Genomic DNA, 13,837 nt, shown 5'->3' with positions numbered 1-13,837 from the left:
ATCCACTTCCACAGTAGTATCTCTAGCATTCCTTGACAAGTAATAAGTTTTCAATGAAAAATGTCCAAGCCAAATGGACATATATATGTCTATACATTCCTACATAAATGCACACATGAATGTTTCTGTCTTGTGTATATTGTGTGTATATATATATTATATATATAATAGATTGTGTACATACGTGTGTTTAGAAATGCACACACAAGAAGTCCATAAATTGAGGGCTTTAACATGATAGAAAAAATACAGAACTGGCCTGCCTTGTGGAAAAAGTGATCAGGCTCACCTTACCCCAGGTGGATGATGCAGGGCTGGATAATCTGTGTGAAAACTTAGCTTTCCAGTTGTGTAAGCCACGTTATTCGCATCGATTTTATCTTGTACTTGCCAAGTATGTCTGTAAAATAAGAGAAACATATGTTTGCACAGGCTGCTGCCAAGCCAGACAGACAAAACGTGAAAGTATGAATCGGATGCCCAGAGGCTGTGGAGCCTTTGCAGAATACGGAGGGATGATGCTGACGACTAGAGCACGAAGTCTTGCTCCAATCAGCCACTGGCAAAGGGACTTCTTCCCTTCCCATTCCCTGCAAAGGGGCATTGCACAAAAGCCTTTTAATTCTACAAGCTTTATTCAGGGCTGGGGACATGGGTTAACTGGGATCTGTTGAAAGCCACAGTGTTATAGAGGAAGTCTCGTTTTTTGTTGTGCCTGGTGTTCAGCCTTTAGCTTGACTGACACCAGCTATATTTCTTCATGAAATTTTGATGTTTACGAGCATTCCTATCATATAATTCACTTTAGTTGCTCTTTGAATATTCTATATTATTTCTTGATTTCATGTACATATAGATGTATATGCACATGGAGATTGATCTCTGGCCTTGACATTTCTACCTCCCTGCCTACAATTTCAACTTTTTATTTTTTATTAATTGATTTTTTTTTAATCCCTTGCTCTCCATCTTAGAATCAGTACTGTGTATTGATTCTAAGGCAGAAAAGCAGTAAAGGCTTTTCTTTATGGGGGTTAAGGGACTTGCTCAGGGTTGCACAGCTAGGAAGTGTCTGAGGCCAGATTTGAATGCAGAACCTCCCACCTCTAAACCCAAATCTCAACTTAAAAAATTCCCTCTGATCCCCTCTAATAAGCACATATATTCTGAGCAAAGCACCAGGGACACAGAAGCAAGGGAATCAAACACAATGAGTAGAATCCCTTTTCTATATTATGGCCCTGCCCATATAGACAACTGTCATGTTCTTGCTTAGTCTACTCTTTTCCAGGCTTAACATTTCTGATCTTCCACTGAAAGACTTCCTAGCTGGTCAACATCCTCTCTAAGATGTGGTACCCTAAGCTACCTCTAGATGGGGATGACCTTGGTAGAGTACAGGAAGGTGATCATCTTCTTCAATACCACATTTTCTAAGTTTTACTTTTCTTGGGCTACTATATACATGCAATATCTATCTATCTATCTATCTATCTATCTATCTATCTATCTATCTATCTATCTATCTATCTATCTATCTATCATCTATCCATCTATATATCCATCTCTCTCTCTTTCTCTCTCTGTCTCTCTCTCTATCCATCTATCCACCTAATTCATCTCTCTCTGTCTCTGTCTCTCCCTCTCTTCCTCTCTCTCTTCCTCTGACTCTCTCTCCCTCTCTTCCCCCTCTCTCTTTCTATCTATCTATCTATCTATCTATCTATCTATCTATCTATCTATCTATCCATGCATCCACCCACCTGTCCATGATCAAATTAATAAACATAATGGTATTTAATAATAAAAAAGATGCATACTGATTTATCAAATTTAATACCTTTTCATTAATCAACAAAAAAGGAACATACTGGTTCTATAAAAGTCACTTATAAGGGGAAGTAAGTTATGATTTTTCTTTTCTTAAATAACAAAATAATAACCTCTTTCTTCATCTGAGTATATTTTCCTTATTTTCCCTGTCCTTAGAATTAAGAATGAGTTTCTTTATTTCTCTGCTTTTCTTATCTAAATTTAAGATGAAACAACTAGCAAAACTTTCTGAGGTATAACAGGCAGCATAGGGTCATGAATTGAAAAGTGACTGAGTGAAAGGAGCAGAGGTATTTATAGCTTATTGCAATACATTTCAAGTCTGAATTGAGCAATCCATTATATCATCATAACCAGAGTTAAAAAATAGATGTTCTTTATGGCGTTTGTGTAATTGGGTATCTTCCATAGACAATACAGAATTCATATCCACACTATTGTCAACATAGACGATCCACAAATAATGAAGAATTAGGAAGTTTTAAGAGAAGCGCATAAAAAAGGAAGACAAGAGGCTTGTTTCACCAAGATGTGCCATGTGTCATCTCCTCTATATCAAGACAACACTCCTATCCCATTGTCAATGGGACATGTGTTTTGAATTTATTTTTATTCCCCTTCCCCCCAAGCAGTGATGGTTTTGTCTTGATCCACTTCTACCCACTTTTTCACCTGGTCCCTACTTGATCAAGGGGAATCATTTGTGAGACAGATGGCTAGAGTTCAGAATACCATTTGTTTCCAAAAAGCATCATTTTTCTCTTTTTGAAGTTAGCTGGATCTTATGGGGTTCAAACCTGTGCTGTGACCTTGTTTTCATCAGTGTTCATTCTAGCTAACTGGCACATGATGAGTAAATATTTTTCATACTCCTTCATTAAGTTCGACATGGTATAGGATGAACCAGACTAAAAGACTCAACCAAGACTGAATGAATATGGAACTGATCAGTTCTGGTCATAACAAATTTTGGTAATGGTTTCAGAATACGTCTGGAAAAGATCTTGATGTTCTCTTCCTTCTAGGTGAAACTGTACCATTACAAGAAGATGGCTATTTGTTTTCTGCACTGATTCTTCTTTGGCAAATATTAGTATTCAAGAAAGTGGCAGGAATAAATGCAATTAATTTGCATGCCATTTAACAGACTTTTTGAAAAACTAAAAAATATTTTTTTTCCACTACATGTAGGAACAATTTTGAACGATTGCTTTCTGACATTTTGCAATTCAGATTCTTTCCCTTTCTCTTTCCCCTCTTCCCCCAATGTGATATAGGTTATACCAGTGCTTTCATGCAATACATATTTCCATATTCCCCATGCCATGACAGAAGACACCTATCATACATACAATGAAAAAACTCATAAAGGAAATAAAATAAAATATGGCATTCTGTGATCTATAGAAAGATTCCAACAGTTCCTTCCTTGACTGTGGATAGCATTTTTTATCATGAGTCCTTTGGTATTATTTTGGGACTGTGCAGTTTGAAAACGGCTCTGAGGACACTGGGAGATAATATCTTCCAGGACTTCCTACCACAACTTCCTCAGACACATCCCACTTCCTTTGTGGGAGGTGTTTGAGGAAGATATAAGAGAGAAAGGCACCAGTGTTTTTGGCACCATTTTTTTTTCCAGAGAAGCTCCTTTCCTCCCCAGGATGGAGGAACACTTCTGGAGAGCCTAATTCTCCTAGTTTCCCCAGACCTTTTACCTTTCCTAACCTAAATAAACCCAGTTTATTAATATCCCTCTCATCTATCTTGGGTTTTGTTGAGTTCTGAAGGGCTCAGGTCAATTTCCCCACCGGGGCTGAGGACTGTCTAATCCGGCTACCTTTCTTCCCTTCCTCCAGCTTCCCTACCTTGCTTTCCCTTCCTCCCATCCATCCTCATCCTCCTTTTCACCCACCTCACAGGACCTTGTTTCTCTGATAATAGTCCTTCATAGCTGATCATTATATAATATTTCTGTTATAATATCAACACTGACTTTTGTAAAGCACATACACCCACATCCTTCAGTTCCTTGGCTTCACACATACACACATTTATATATTTCAGGAAAATCTATGAGAAGAGGGTAAAGTTAGAGGATCAATATAGTATAAATCCACTTGCTATTTCCCTGAACACAATATTCCAATACTTTGCATCTTTATAGAGGCTGATCCTTGGGACTAGAATGTTTTCTGTTGACTGAGATCCCTCAATTCACTTCATGTCTGATCTAGAGTACCACCTCTGCATCCCCCAATTATTAAACTCCCTACCACTAAAACCAAATTACTTTGTCTTTATTTTCTCTACATTTTGGGTCTATTTACTGATTCACTTTATCACTATCACCCCCAGTAAAAGATAAGCTACTTGAGACAAGGGATAATTTTTTTTTGCCTTTGTAATCTCAGTGCCTGGGTCATAGTGGGCACTTAAAATTCTTCTTCCAATGAACTCCATTGGATTGACTACAGAAAGCATTCTGTTCTCTTGTTTGACATGAGAAAAGAGATTTGGAGAGTTTATAACTTGCCTTTGGTTTCACAGCTAGAATGTGAGAGATTCAGTTCTGGATCTAGGTCATTTGGTTCCAGATTCTAGTTTCCCAGAGTTTATTGTCTTTTGAGTAAGATTGTGCTGGAGATCTCAAACCTGTTCACACGAGCTAATTATTAAATTTTCAGTGTGAGGGTTAAGAGTCTAGAAATGAGGAAGTTATATGACAGGGCAGCATTGGCAAACATTTTTTGAGATCCCATGCTCAAACTGCAATTTCAAGCTGCCTGTGAGCCCCCTGCATTACCTCAGACAGCCTAGGGAAGAAGTGCTTGCATTGGGTGGCTGGACAGAGGGACAGGGCATACAAACAATGTTCTGGGGAGTGGTGGAGAGGGGGAACAGAGCAGCCCCTCTGTGTAGTCCCGGCACCCGTGCCACGCTTTTGCCAATATGGGGATATGGATTCTGAAAGCACCAAATATTTGCCAGATTGAATTATTAGCATGTTAATACTAATTTATAGAGTGACTTCATCAGTTGTATTTTTAAAAATCAGTTTTCTAGTTTTATTCTTATTAAATGAGGGTCTATGAAAGCTATATCATATAGATAAAAATGCATTGCACTAACTTTTTTTTGGTGCATGGACATCTTAAGACCTAAAACAAACTATTAAAAAGGGCTAACTTTTTATTTATAGTTGGCATTTCTTCCTTAAACTTAAACTTTTTTTTTGTGGGATTCTCAATATGAAGAAAGCTAAGAATTAACATATGACTCTGAGTAATTCCCTTAACTTGACAGTGCCTCAGGCATCTCTCTAATATGAGAAATTGTAGAGAACATGCTGATGTGATTGGTGGGGGAAATTTTGGGAATGGGAGCTCTCTTCACCAGTTAAATGAAAGGTCTAGACTCAGCCTCCAAATTCTAAAAATGATTATAATACCAAAAATTCAGTTCATTTTTGTACAATGACTTTGAGTTTTTGGAGAACCTGAATTCAAATTTTCCTTCTGATGTGACCAAGTAACAACTTCCTCAGGCTCAGTTTCCTTTTCTGTAAATTGAGGTAGTTGGACCAGATAGACTGAGATCCCATTGAGCTCCACTTTTAGTGCCTTACAACCTTTGATTTTAGAAATTTAGTGAAGCATTTTTTTAAACACCTACTAGATAAAAATAAAATAGTCATTCAAATAACAAATGGCCTCAACCAACTAGTTAACATGAAAATAAATGAGGCCAGTCAAAAAATGAAATCATTTGGGAGAACATAGCATCAATTTATTGCTTTATCAAATGATAATTAAACACTTACTATGAACATTTCATTTTGCTAAGCTCTTGAACAATAACAAGGTAAATGAGACTTGGTTTTCACACTCATAAAATTCATAATCTAGTGGGAGATATAGAATGTGTCTTCAAATAGGCATATGCAATTCTGTGTAAAAGTCATGGGAGGAATCACAATAGCTATCAAGTCAATGAGAAAGAGATTATTTTTAATTGGTCAGGGGGACAAAGACATATTGGATAATCCTTATAATCTAATGTGCATATTTTAGCTGAGTAGAACAAAAATGGCTCCTGGGCTTTTTTTTTTTAAGATTAAAAACAGAGATACCTAAAAAAATGTTTTGGTGTCAAATAATTCTTATTTCTATAAAAAGTCCATATCCACTACATTTATAGCTTATATTTCCTTTGAGTGTTGGAAAAGAGTACATGGTTATTTTCTAGACAGGCCACTAAAATTTGTTCCCATGAACTCAAGATTCAGCCCTCTTGTACAAGAAGAATCTGACGATGAACTCATTATCAGGGAGTAAAGAGAAAGCCATGTAAAAAATAAGAGCCACTCCATCTGACTGGAGTAAAGTAGGGGGTAGAAGCCAGTTGATTGAATCCAAGAGGAAAGGCAATGAAGGCCAGAGAACTGTGGTGTGGAAGAACTGTTTTACCAGAGTCTCTCATGAATTTCCAAGAGCATGAGACTCAAATTATTTTTCCTTTCATTTGTGAGGTGACCTCATACTCGAATGGCTTTGTTGGCATCCATGTAAATTATAGAGAAACCTAATGCTGCAAAGGGACCCCAAGGGATTAGGCTATTGGCTGATAATCTGAGCCTGGGACTCACAACAGCTAGAAAGAACTTAGCTTGACTTGATTGAGGGGGGAAAAAGTGCCATTTCTAGAGGTATACATTTTTCAAGCTATTTCCCACCAATTTACTCTAATAACAAATTTTTTCTAAAGTAGACTTTTAAATATCCCAACATAGATATGAAAAGGAGATTTTCCAAAAAGCTTAAAAATTTAAAGAGATCTTTTCTGTTTTCCTTGCAAGTCTAACTGATTTGTAGGAGAGATATCATAATTATTGAGGGCAAGCTACATGATTTTCTTAAGTTTTTCTTAAGAGTCTTAATACAATTAGTAAACTTCTTTTTCTTTCTCTATTACCTAAGCAGTTAGAAGTGTAAGAGACAGAGTACTAGACATGGAGTCATGAAGACATGAATTCAAATCTTGTCTAAGACACTCACTATCTGACCTATACATGTAGACTCTCTCCATCTCCATTTCTTCATCTATAAAATGGAGATAATTATAACTTCTTCTTTGCAGGGTTATTTGTAGAATCAAAGGAGACAAGGCAGTTTCTGCAAATCTTAATGTGATATATGATTATTAATTCTTTTTATTTAATCTCTGTATTCCATTCTGTTCTCTGTATTTCCAAGCTGGTGGGTCTTTTGGAGTCAGTAGTATTTTTTACTTGATGAAGAGGGAATGTTATATGCCATAAACCAGTAGTCATTCATTGCTCTGTTTAGCTAAAATATGCACACCAGTGGTAATGCTCAGAGTCACTTGTGTGCTTCCAGTCGGCCAGATGCCAAGAAATAATCATATTTGCTCAGACATACAACCCAGATCCATAACATTGCTAAATGTGTGAAATGACACTGGGGTGGCTTATGGGCAGCTCTCAGAAATTCTTGCAGATACAGTGAGTGTCGGGATGGTCATGTGGTTCTACGTTCCCCCACCCACTGTCCTCAGTGACTATGTCAGATACTATTAATTCTTAACTGATCTGGCATGTTTTCTTTGACAGAGATCCCACTGGGGATATTTTAAGGTCATGTTTTGTTTTTACTTTATCAGTAGATGGGACTTGTGGAAAGGACAGCCATGCCGATGACAGGATTAGGGAAGTAATATTGTATAATTTTCCATCAGCTTCCATGCAAGGTCTTCAGAGTATGAGGCCAATATGGAAATTCATTACTATCTTGGCCTCACGCCCTTAAGACCTTGCATGGAGCCATTGGAAAATTGTATGGGGTTACGGGACAATTAGGTGGTGTAGTGGATTGGATTTTCCTGAGTTCAAAATGGCCTCAGATACTTACTAGTTGTATGATTGTGGGCAATTCACTTCATCCTATTTGTTGCAATTTCCTCATCTGGAAAATCTCAATCCATTCCAGTATCTTTGCCAACAACAAGGAGTTGGAAATGATTGAATGACAACTGAACAATAAGGGTCATTGGGATGGAGAAAATTATATGGCAAGATGATAGCAATTGCTTCTTAGCAAAGAACTAGTGGTAGGACCATGCTCAGACTCAGTTTCCTTGTCTTTCATTTCCATTTATGGTTTTACAATTTGATGGACTATATATATATTAGTGTCCCTAATAACAACTTCTCATCCTGTGGTTAGGTGGTACGGAGATAGGATGCTGAACTCCTGTTCGGAAGCCTTGGATTCAGATCTTGTCTCAGAAACTCACTTACTATGTAATGCTGGGCAGTTTCCACATGTGTAAAATGGGGATAATAATGCCACCTGCCTTTAGATGTTGTTGTGAAGGTCAAAGGAGATAACGTAATGCACTTTGCCCACTGTAAAATACTATATAAGAGGAAGAGAAAGGAATAAGCATTTAAATGCCAGATGCTATATACCAGGCACCATTCTAAGTGCTTTTATAAATATTATCTCAGTCCTCACAACAACCCTATGAAGGAGGTACGATTACTATTTCCATTTTTCAGATGAGAAAACTAAAGCAGAAAAATGTCAAGTGACATGGCCAAGGTTGCATACTTAGTGAATGTGAAGCCTTGTAGTCATTCCTTAATTCATAAGACAGTAGTGCTCAGACAACCAACATGTCTTGAGTGCCTACTATATGCAATAGTCTCTACTGGGCTAAAAAGAATACCTAATGGTTCAATTTTTCTTTCACTATAACTTGTGATCTTTATTAGTACTTTTCTGAGACTTTTGTATAAATAGCTTCACAGGACTGATACTTAGTCCAAGTCCTAAAATGTCATAAATATAATAAATGTGCTGTTTTTTGTTCTTTGTCATCATATCCCTAGCTTGTAGCAATACCATAAATGTAGTAAACTCTAATAAATATTTTTCCTTTTCAATTCTTCAAACATTTATCTAGTACCTATAACAAGACATGGTGCTCAGAGCTGAAGTTTGAGAGACAAAAAGCTCCTTCCATCTCAGACCTTGCATCATGTACAGGAGATATAATTTCTACAGAGATAAATAAATACAATGTTATACAAAATAATTTCAAGAGAGCTAGTACCAGTAACTGGAGTTGGAGTATATCTGGAAAGATCTTGGATAGGAGATGGCATTTGAGCTGTAGCTTGTGATGCTCAGAGGTGAGGAAGAAATGCACTCCAGGTTTGGGTGTAGGGGGAGGGAATGGCATGATTACAAGCATGAGAAGAATTGGAACTTCATGTACTGAGAACAGCTATCAGGCCCTTTGGACTTAATTGCATTCTCAAAACAACTCTGGAAAGGTAAACAGAAGCCATATTGAGTTGTATTGCATTGGGTTGGGACCAAATTTGATAATTAAGGCAGTACAAGTTCTTCTTTCATCTTCTCTTCTCTCTAGCAGTACAAATCAACATTTCATATAAACACATTTTTGTTATCATCTATGTAATGTGTTTGCTAATCTAACCAATTCTGCATTTGCCAAGGTGCCATGTATTCAGCTGCGTAGTAAACATTTTAGGAGAGAACTACATCTGAATTTCTATACTCTTATCTGAAAGAAAGCAACTTGCTAGCCAAAGTTGAAAACATTTCCCCTATCTTTTGATTTAGAGATCTTCTGATGAAGGAGTTTCTCTGAGTTGCCTATAGACAGCTGATTTTTAAACAAAAATTCTAACATTGACAAAGAGGTAGAATCTCTGGTGTCTCCATGCTCAATTGATTTAACTATGGAATGTGCTGATAAAATAAAACTTTTCACTGGACAAAGGACATTAAGGATTCATGTGACCTGGCTACCTTTCTGCCAAGTGGGTCTCAATGTTGGCTCTGGTTCTGAGAGATAAAGACTCACACTAGAAGGCTGTATTTGATGGATTAATCAGTTATTCTTTCTGTTGTTGCTTTCACATGAGGTTGGTGATATGGGAAAGATGGTGGCAGGAGGCATCTGAGTATTGGGCACAAGGGGAGAAAAAGGAGCTCTTGGCAAATGGCCTCATTTTTTCCCCAATGAAATGTAAGAATCTCCCCTGAAAGAGTCAGGACAAAAGGCACCTAGCAAGTTTTTGGAAGAATGAAAAAGTTCAGAAATCTGTGGTTATGAGTGAAATAATGAATTGGCTAGAGGGATATGAATGAATTGCCTTGCTGTAGTGAGGGCTCAGTTGAGATTATATGACATAAATTTATAGTGGATTCAATCAACATGGGTTAGTACTATTTTCCAGAGCAATTTGGGACTATGGCCAAAGTACTCTAAAACTCTGCATATCCAGCAATACAATTACTAAGTCTGTATCCCAAAGAGGTTTAAAAAGTGGAAAAAAGCCCATTTGTATAAAAAATATTTATTGTAGCCCCTTTTGTGGTAGCAAATAATTGGAAATTGAGGGTTGTCCATCAATTGAGGAATGAAGGAATAAGTTGTGGTATATAACTATTAAACTATAAGAAATGATGAACAGGATGATTTTATAATCTTATAAAAAGTCTTATATGAACTGATGCAAAGTGAAATGAGCAGAATCAGAATGCTGTACATGGTGACAGAAATATCTTTTGATGAAAAATTGTGAGCAACTTATTCTCAGCAATAGAGTGATCCAAGATAAACTCAGAGACTCATGATGAAAAACGCTGTCTCTCCTCTGAGAAAGGATTGATGGAGTCTGAATTAGACTGAAATATTTGAAATTTCACTTTTCTTCTTCTTTTTGTCATTTGAGATCTATAAAATCTATATCAGAATGCTTAGTGTCTTAAGGAATGGGGAAGGAGGGAGGGAGTGTGGAAAGGAGGGAGAGGATTTGAAACTAAAATTTTTTTTAAAAATGAATGTAAAAATTTTATTTTTATCTGTAATATGGGAGAAATACAATATTATTAAATAATTTGAGAAGAATTTATATTAAGAAACCAAGTCATTCCCCAATTGATAAATGGTCAAGGGGCAGTTTTTAGATGAAGAAATCAAAGCTATCAATAATCACATAAACATTCTAAATCCCTCTTGATTAGAGAAATGCAAATCAAAACAACTCTGAGGTGCAATCTTACATCTAGCAGATTGGCCAATATGACAGCAAAGGAAAATCATAAATGTTGGAGGGGATGTGACAAAATTGGGACACTAATACATTGCTGGTGGAGTTGTAGCAAAAATACTGGATTTGGTATTTCCTTCTCCAGCTTATTGTACAGATGAGGAATTGAGGCAAACAGGGATAAGCGACTTGCTTAGGGCCACACAACCCTAGTAAGTGTTTGAGATTGGATTTGACTCTGAGTTTTCTGGACTTCAAGCCCAGCACCATATCTTCTGTGTCACCTAAAACAAAGTTAGGAAATAGCTATTCTCTCTTACAGCAAGATTATCTATCATTCCTTATGCTACATTTTGGGGAATATCTAAAAGAGGCATATATTACTTTGCTTTATGCAATATGATAAGGCATATAGCATGCTTCTTAGAAGAAAAATTTCTTCTTCTCTCATGGGCTCTGTGAACACAGACAAGTTAAGGGCAAACTGGGCAAGTGTCTGATCAGCTGACCATTGTAGACAGTGAAACTTGATAAGTCTGACCTAGTGGTTAAATTTTTTCTTTCTGTTATTGGAATTTTCCCCTTAAGTGATAGCATAATAAGTTTGTTAGAAGTTGAACAGTTGCTTTTTGTTTGTAATAGCTGTTGATTAGATTTGAATTCCATACATTTCTTGGCTGTGTACAGTGTTCTTATTAATAATATTATTGCTTAGTTTATCATTTGTTACTTGCTACACTCAGTTTGTATAAAACTTTCTGCATATTTTAAATTCAAGATCTGTTTACTACATTGTTTCTTCTATGGAACTGCTAAGGCATTTTGCGTCTACAATTACAGTGGGTTTGCAAGTGACCTAGAATATTTGATGCCAACATTTTAAACATTAACAAAGACTCTTTTTCAGGGGGCAGCTGGGTGACCCAGTAGATTGAGAGCCAGACCTAGAGATAGGAAGTTCTAGGTTCAAATTTGGCCTCAGACACTTCCTAGCTGTGTGACCCTGGGCAAATCACTTAACCCCCATTGTCTAGCCCTCACTACTCTTCTGCCTTGGAGCCAATACACAGTATTGACTCCAAGATGGAAGGTAAGGGTTTTATTATTATTATTATTATCATTATTTATTTATTATTTTTAGTTTTAATATTTTCCTATAGTTACATGTTTCATGTTCTTTCCCTCTCCACCAACCCCCGCTAACTCCCATTAGCCAATGAACAATTCCACTGGGTTTTACATGTATCATTGATTAAGACCTAATTCCATATTATTGATAGTTGGACAAGAGTTATCGTTTAGTGTCTTCATCCCCAATAATATTCCCATCAGCCTATGTGTTCAAGCAGTTGTTTTTCCTCTGTGTTTCTCCTCCCACAGTTGAAAGGTAAGGGCTTTAAAAAACAAACAAACAAAAAACAAACAAACAAAACACTTTTACAACAATGAAGTTACTTAACTGCCTCAGTTTCCTTATTGGCAAAATGAGAGGGTGGACTAGATAGACATGAAGTCTCTTTTAGCACTCTTCCAGATGTAAGATTTTAAGTAAATATGACCCTAAGTATAAATTGTCATTAACCATTCAAATATTTGAAATCTTGAGATTTATTCCTATTGCTGTATTATTTTAATTTCCAATTAATGCTCTGACTATATTTAATTTCTAATCAGGTTTAGTAAAGTATTTTTCAAGCCTTCTTCCTCATTCTTTGCCTTGACAATCTGAAAAATGCCCCCTTATTCCCTGCCCCAGAGCACTTATAAAATTGGGATAATTAAGATTGGGAATATAAGCCCCATCTTGTCCAGTAAACAAAAACACATTTAGGCCAAGTATGTCTTTTGCGGAGGGGCAGCATGACAATGTCTTTGAGTTCCCTTTTGGGAATGGATGGATGAAAGTCAACATGAAACATGTAACAAAAAACTTGAATTCTTCATCTAGATTAGCAAGAATATTGGAATCCTATGATTGGGAATATGATTTTTCCAATCTTCCTGAGAGATGAGGCAGGGACTGAAAAAACATTAGCTTACATCTTCATTATGTATTCACCATTTAGAGATGTCTTGGGGAAGGTTGGATAACGAACTTCCAAAATTGTATTTAATGATTTAAGATGATGAATGAATTTGTCTTTGATCACTGAGAGATTATTGACTAATTAATTTATTGGTTATTGCTAACAGGATCAACAAACTGATTTTACTTTCCCAGAATCCAGTCTCTTAGAATTTTTAATCATCATAATCTCTAGTAACCAGAGACAGTTTCATTAAAAACAGCCTTGAGGTATCAACCTCATAATTGTCAAACTGGATGAGAAAAGTCATTATTGGATTAGCTGAGGGGAGACAGATTCATTCTGGTAGAATAAAATCTTATGTTCACCAGTAGGGAATGGCTGAACAATTTATGGCATATGAATGTAATGGAATATTACTGGTCGATAAGAAATGACAAATATGACGAATTCAGAGAAACATGGGAGGACCTATATGAAGTGATACAGAGTAAAGAAAACAGAATCAAAAGAATAGCATATACAAAGACTAAAATAATAAACTTAAAACAATATAACTAATATTTCTGTTGATAATCAAAGATCAAACCATTTTCTTGGAAAATGCACTTTATAAAGTGGTTTGGGTATTGGGAAGTATCTGTAGTGTCAAGACAAAATGCTTCAACAATTTAAAAATAAATGATAATATTCAGGACATAAAATAAAGGACAGTTGTGTGGGTGTGCGCGCGCGCTCGTGTGTGTGTGTGTCTGTGTGTGTGTGTGTGAGAGAGAGAGAGAGAGAGAGAGAGAGAGAGACAGAGAGAGAGAGAGAGACAGAGAGAGAGAGAGACAGAGAGAGAGAGAGACAGAGAGAGAGAGAGAGA

At 36.6% G+C, this 13,837-nt stretch overlaps 1 protein-coding gene across 1 annotated transcript in view; it reads right to left on the bottom strand.

Annotated features, from left to right (window-relative positions):
• BBOX1 (gamma-butyrobetaine hydroxylase 1) overlaps positions 1-13,837 on the bottom strand; it is an 81,369-nt gene that overhangs the window by 19,486 nt on the left and 48,046 nt on the right. The window contains exons 4-7 of the mRNA XM_044681842.1: positions 6,377-6,423; positions 4,640-4,800; positions 510-590; positions 295-436 (exon numbers count right to left, since the gene is read on the bottom strand). Coding sequence (XP_044537777.1) covers positions 295-436; positions 510-590; positions 4,640-4,800; positions 6,377-6,423 — 431 coding nt within the window. The remainder of the gene's footprint in view (positions 1-294; positions 437-509; positions 591-4,639; positions 4,801-6,376; positions 6,424-13,837) is intronic.

Source organism: Gracilinanus agilis, chromosome 6, assembly GCF_016433145.1.
Source record: "Gracilinanus agilis isolate LMUSP501 chromosome 6, AgileGrace, whole genome shotgun sequence".
NCBI lineage: Eukaryota > Metazoa > Chordata > Mammalia > Didelphimorphia > Didelphidae > Gracilinanus > Gracilinanus agilis.
The sequence above is the reverse complement of the archived record's forward strand: the minus strand, read 5'-3'. Positions and strand labels throughout refer to the sequence as shown.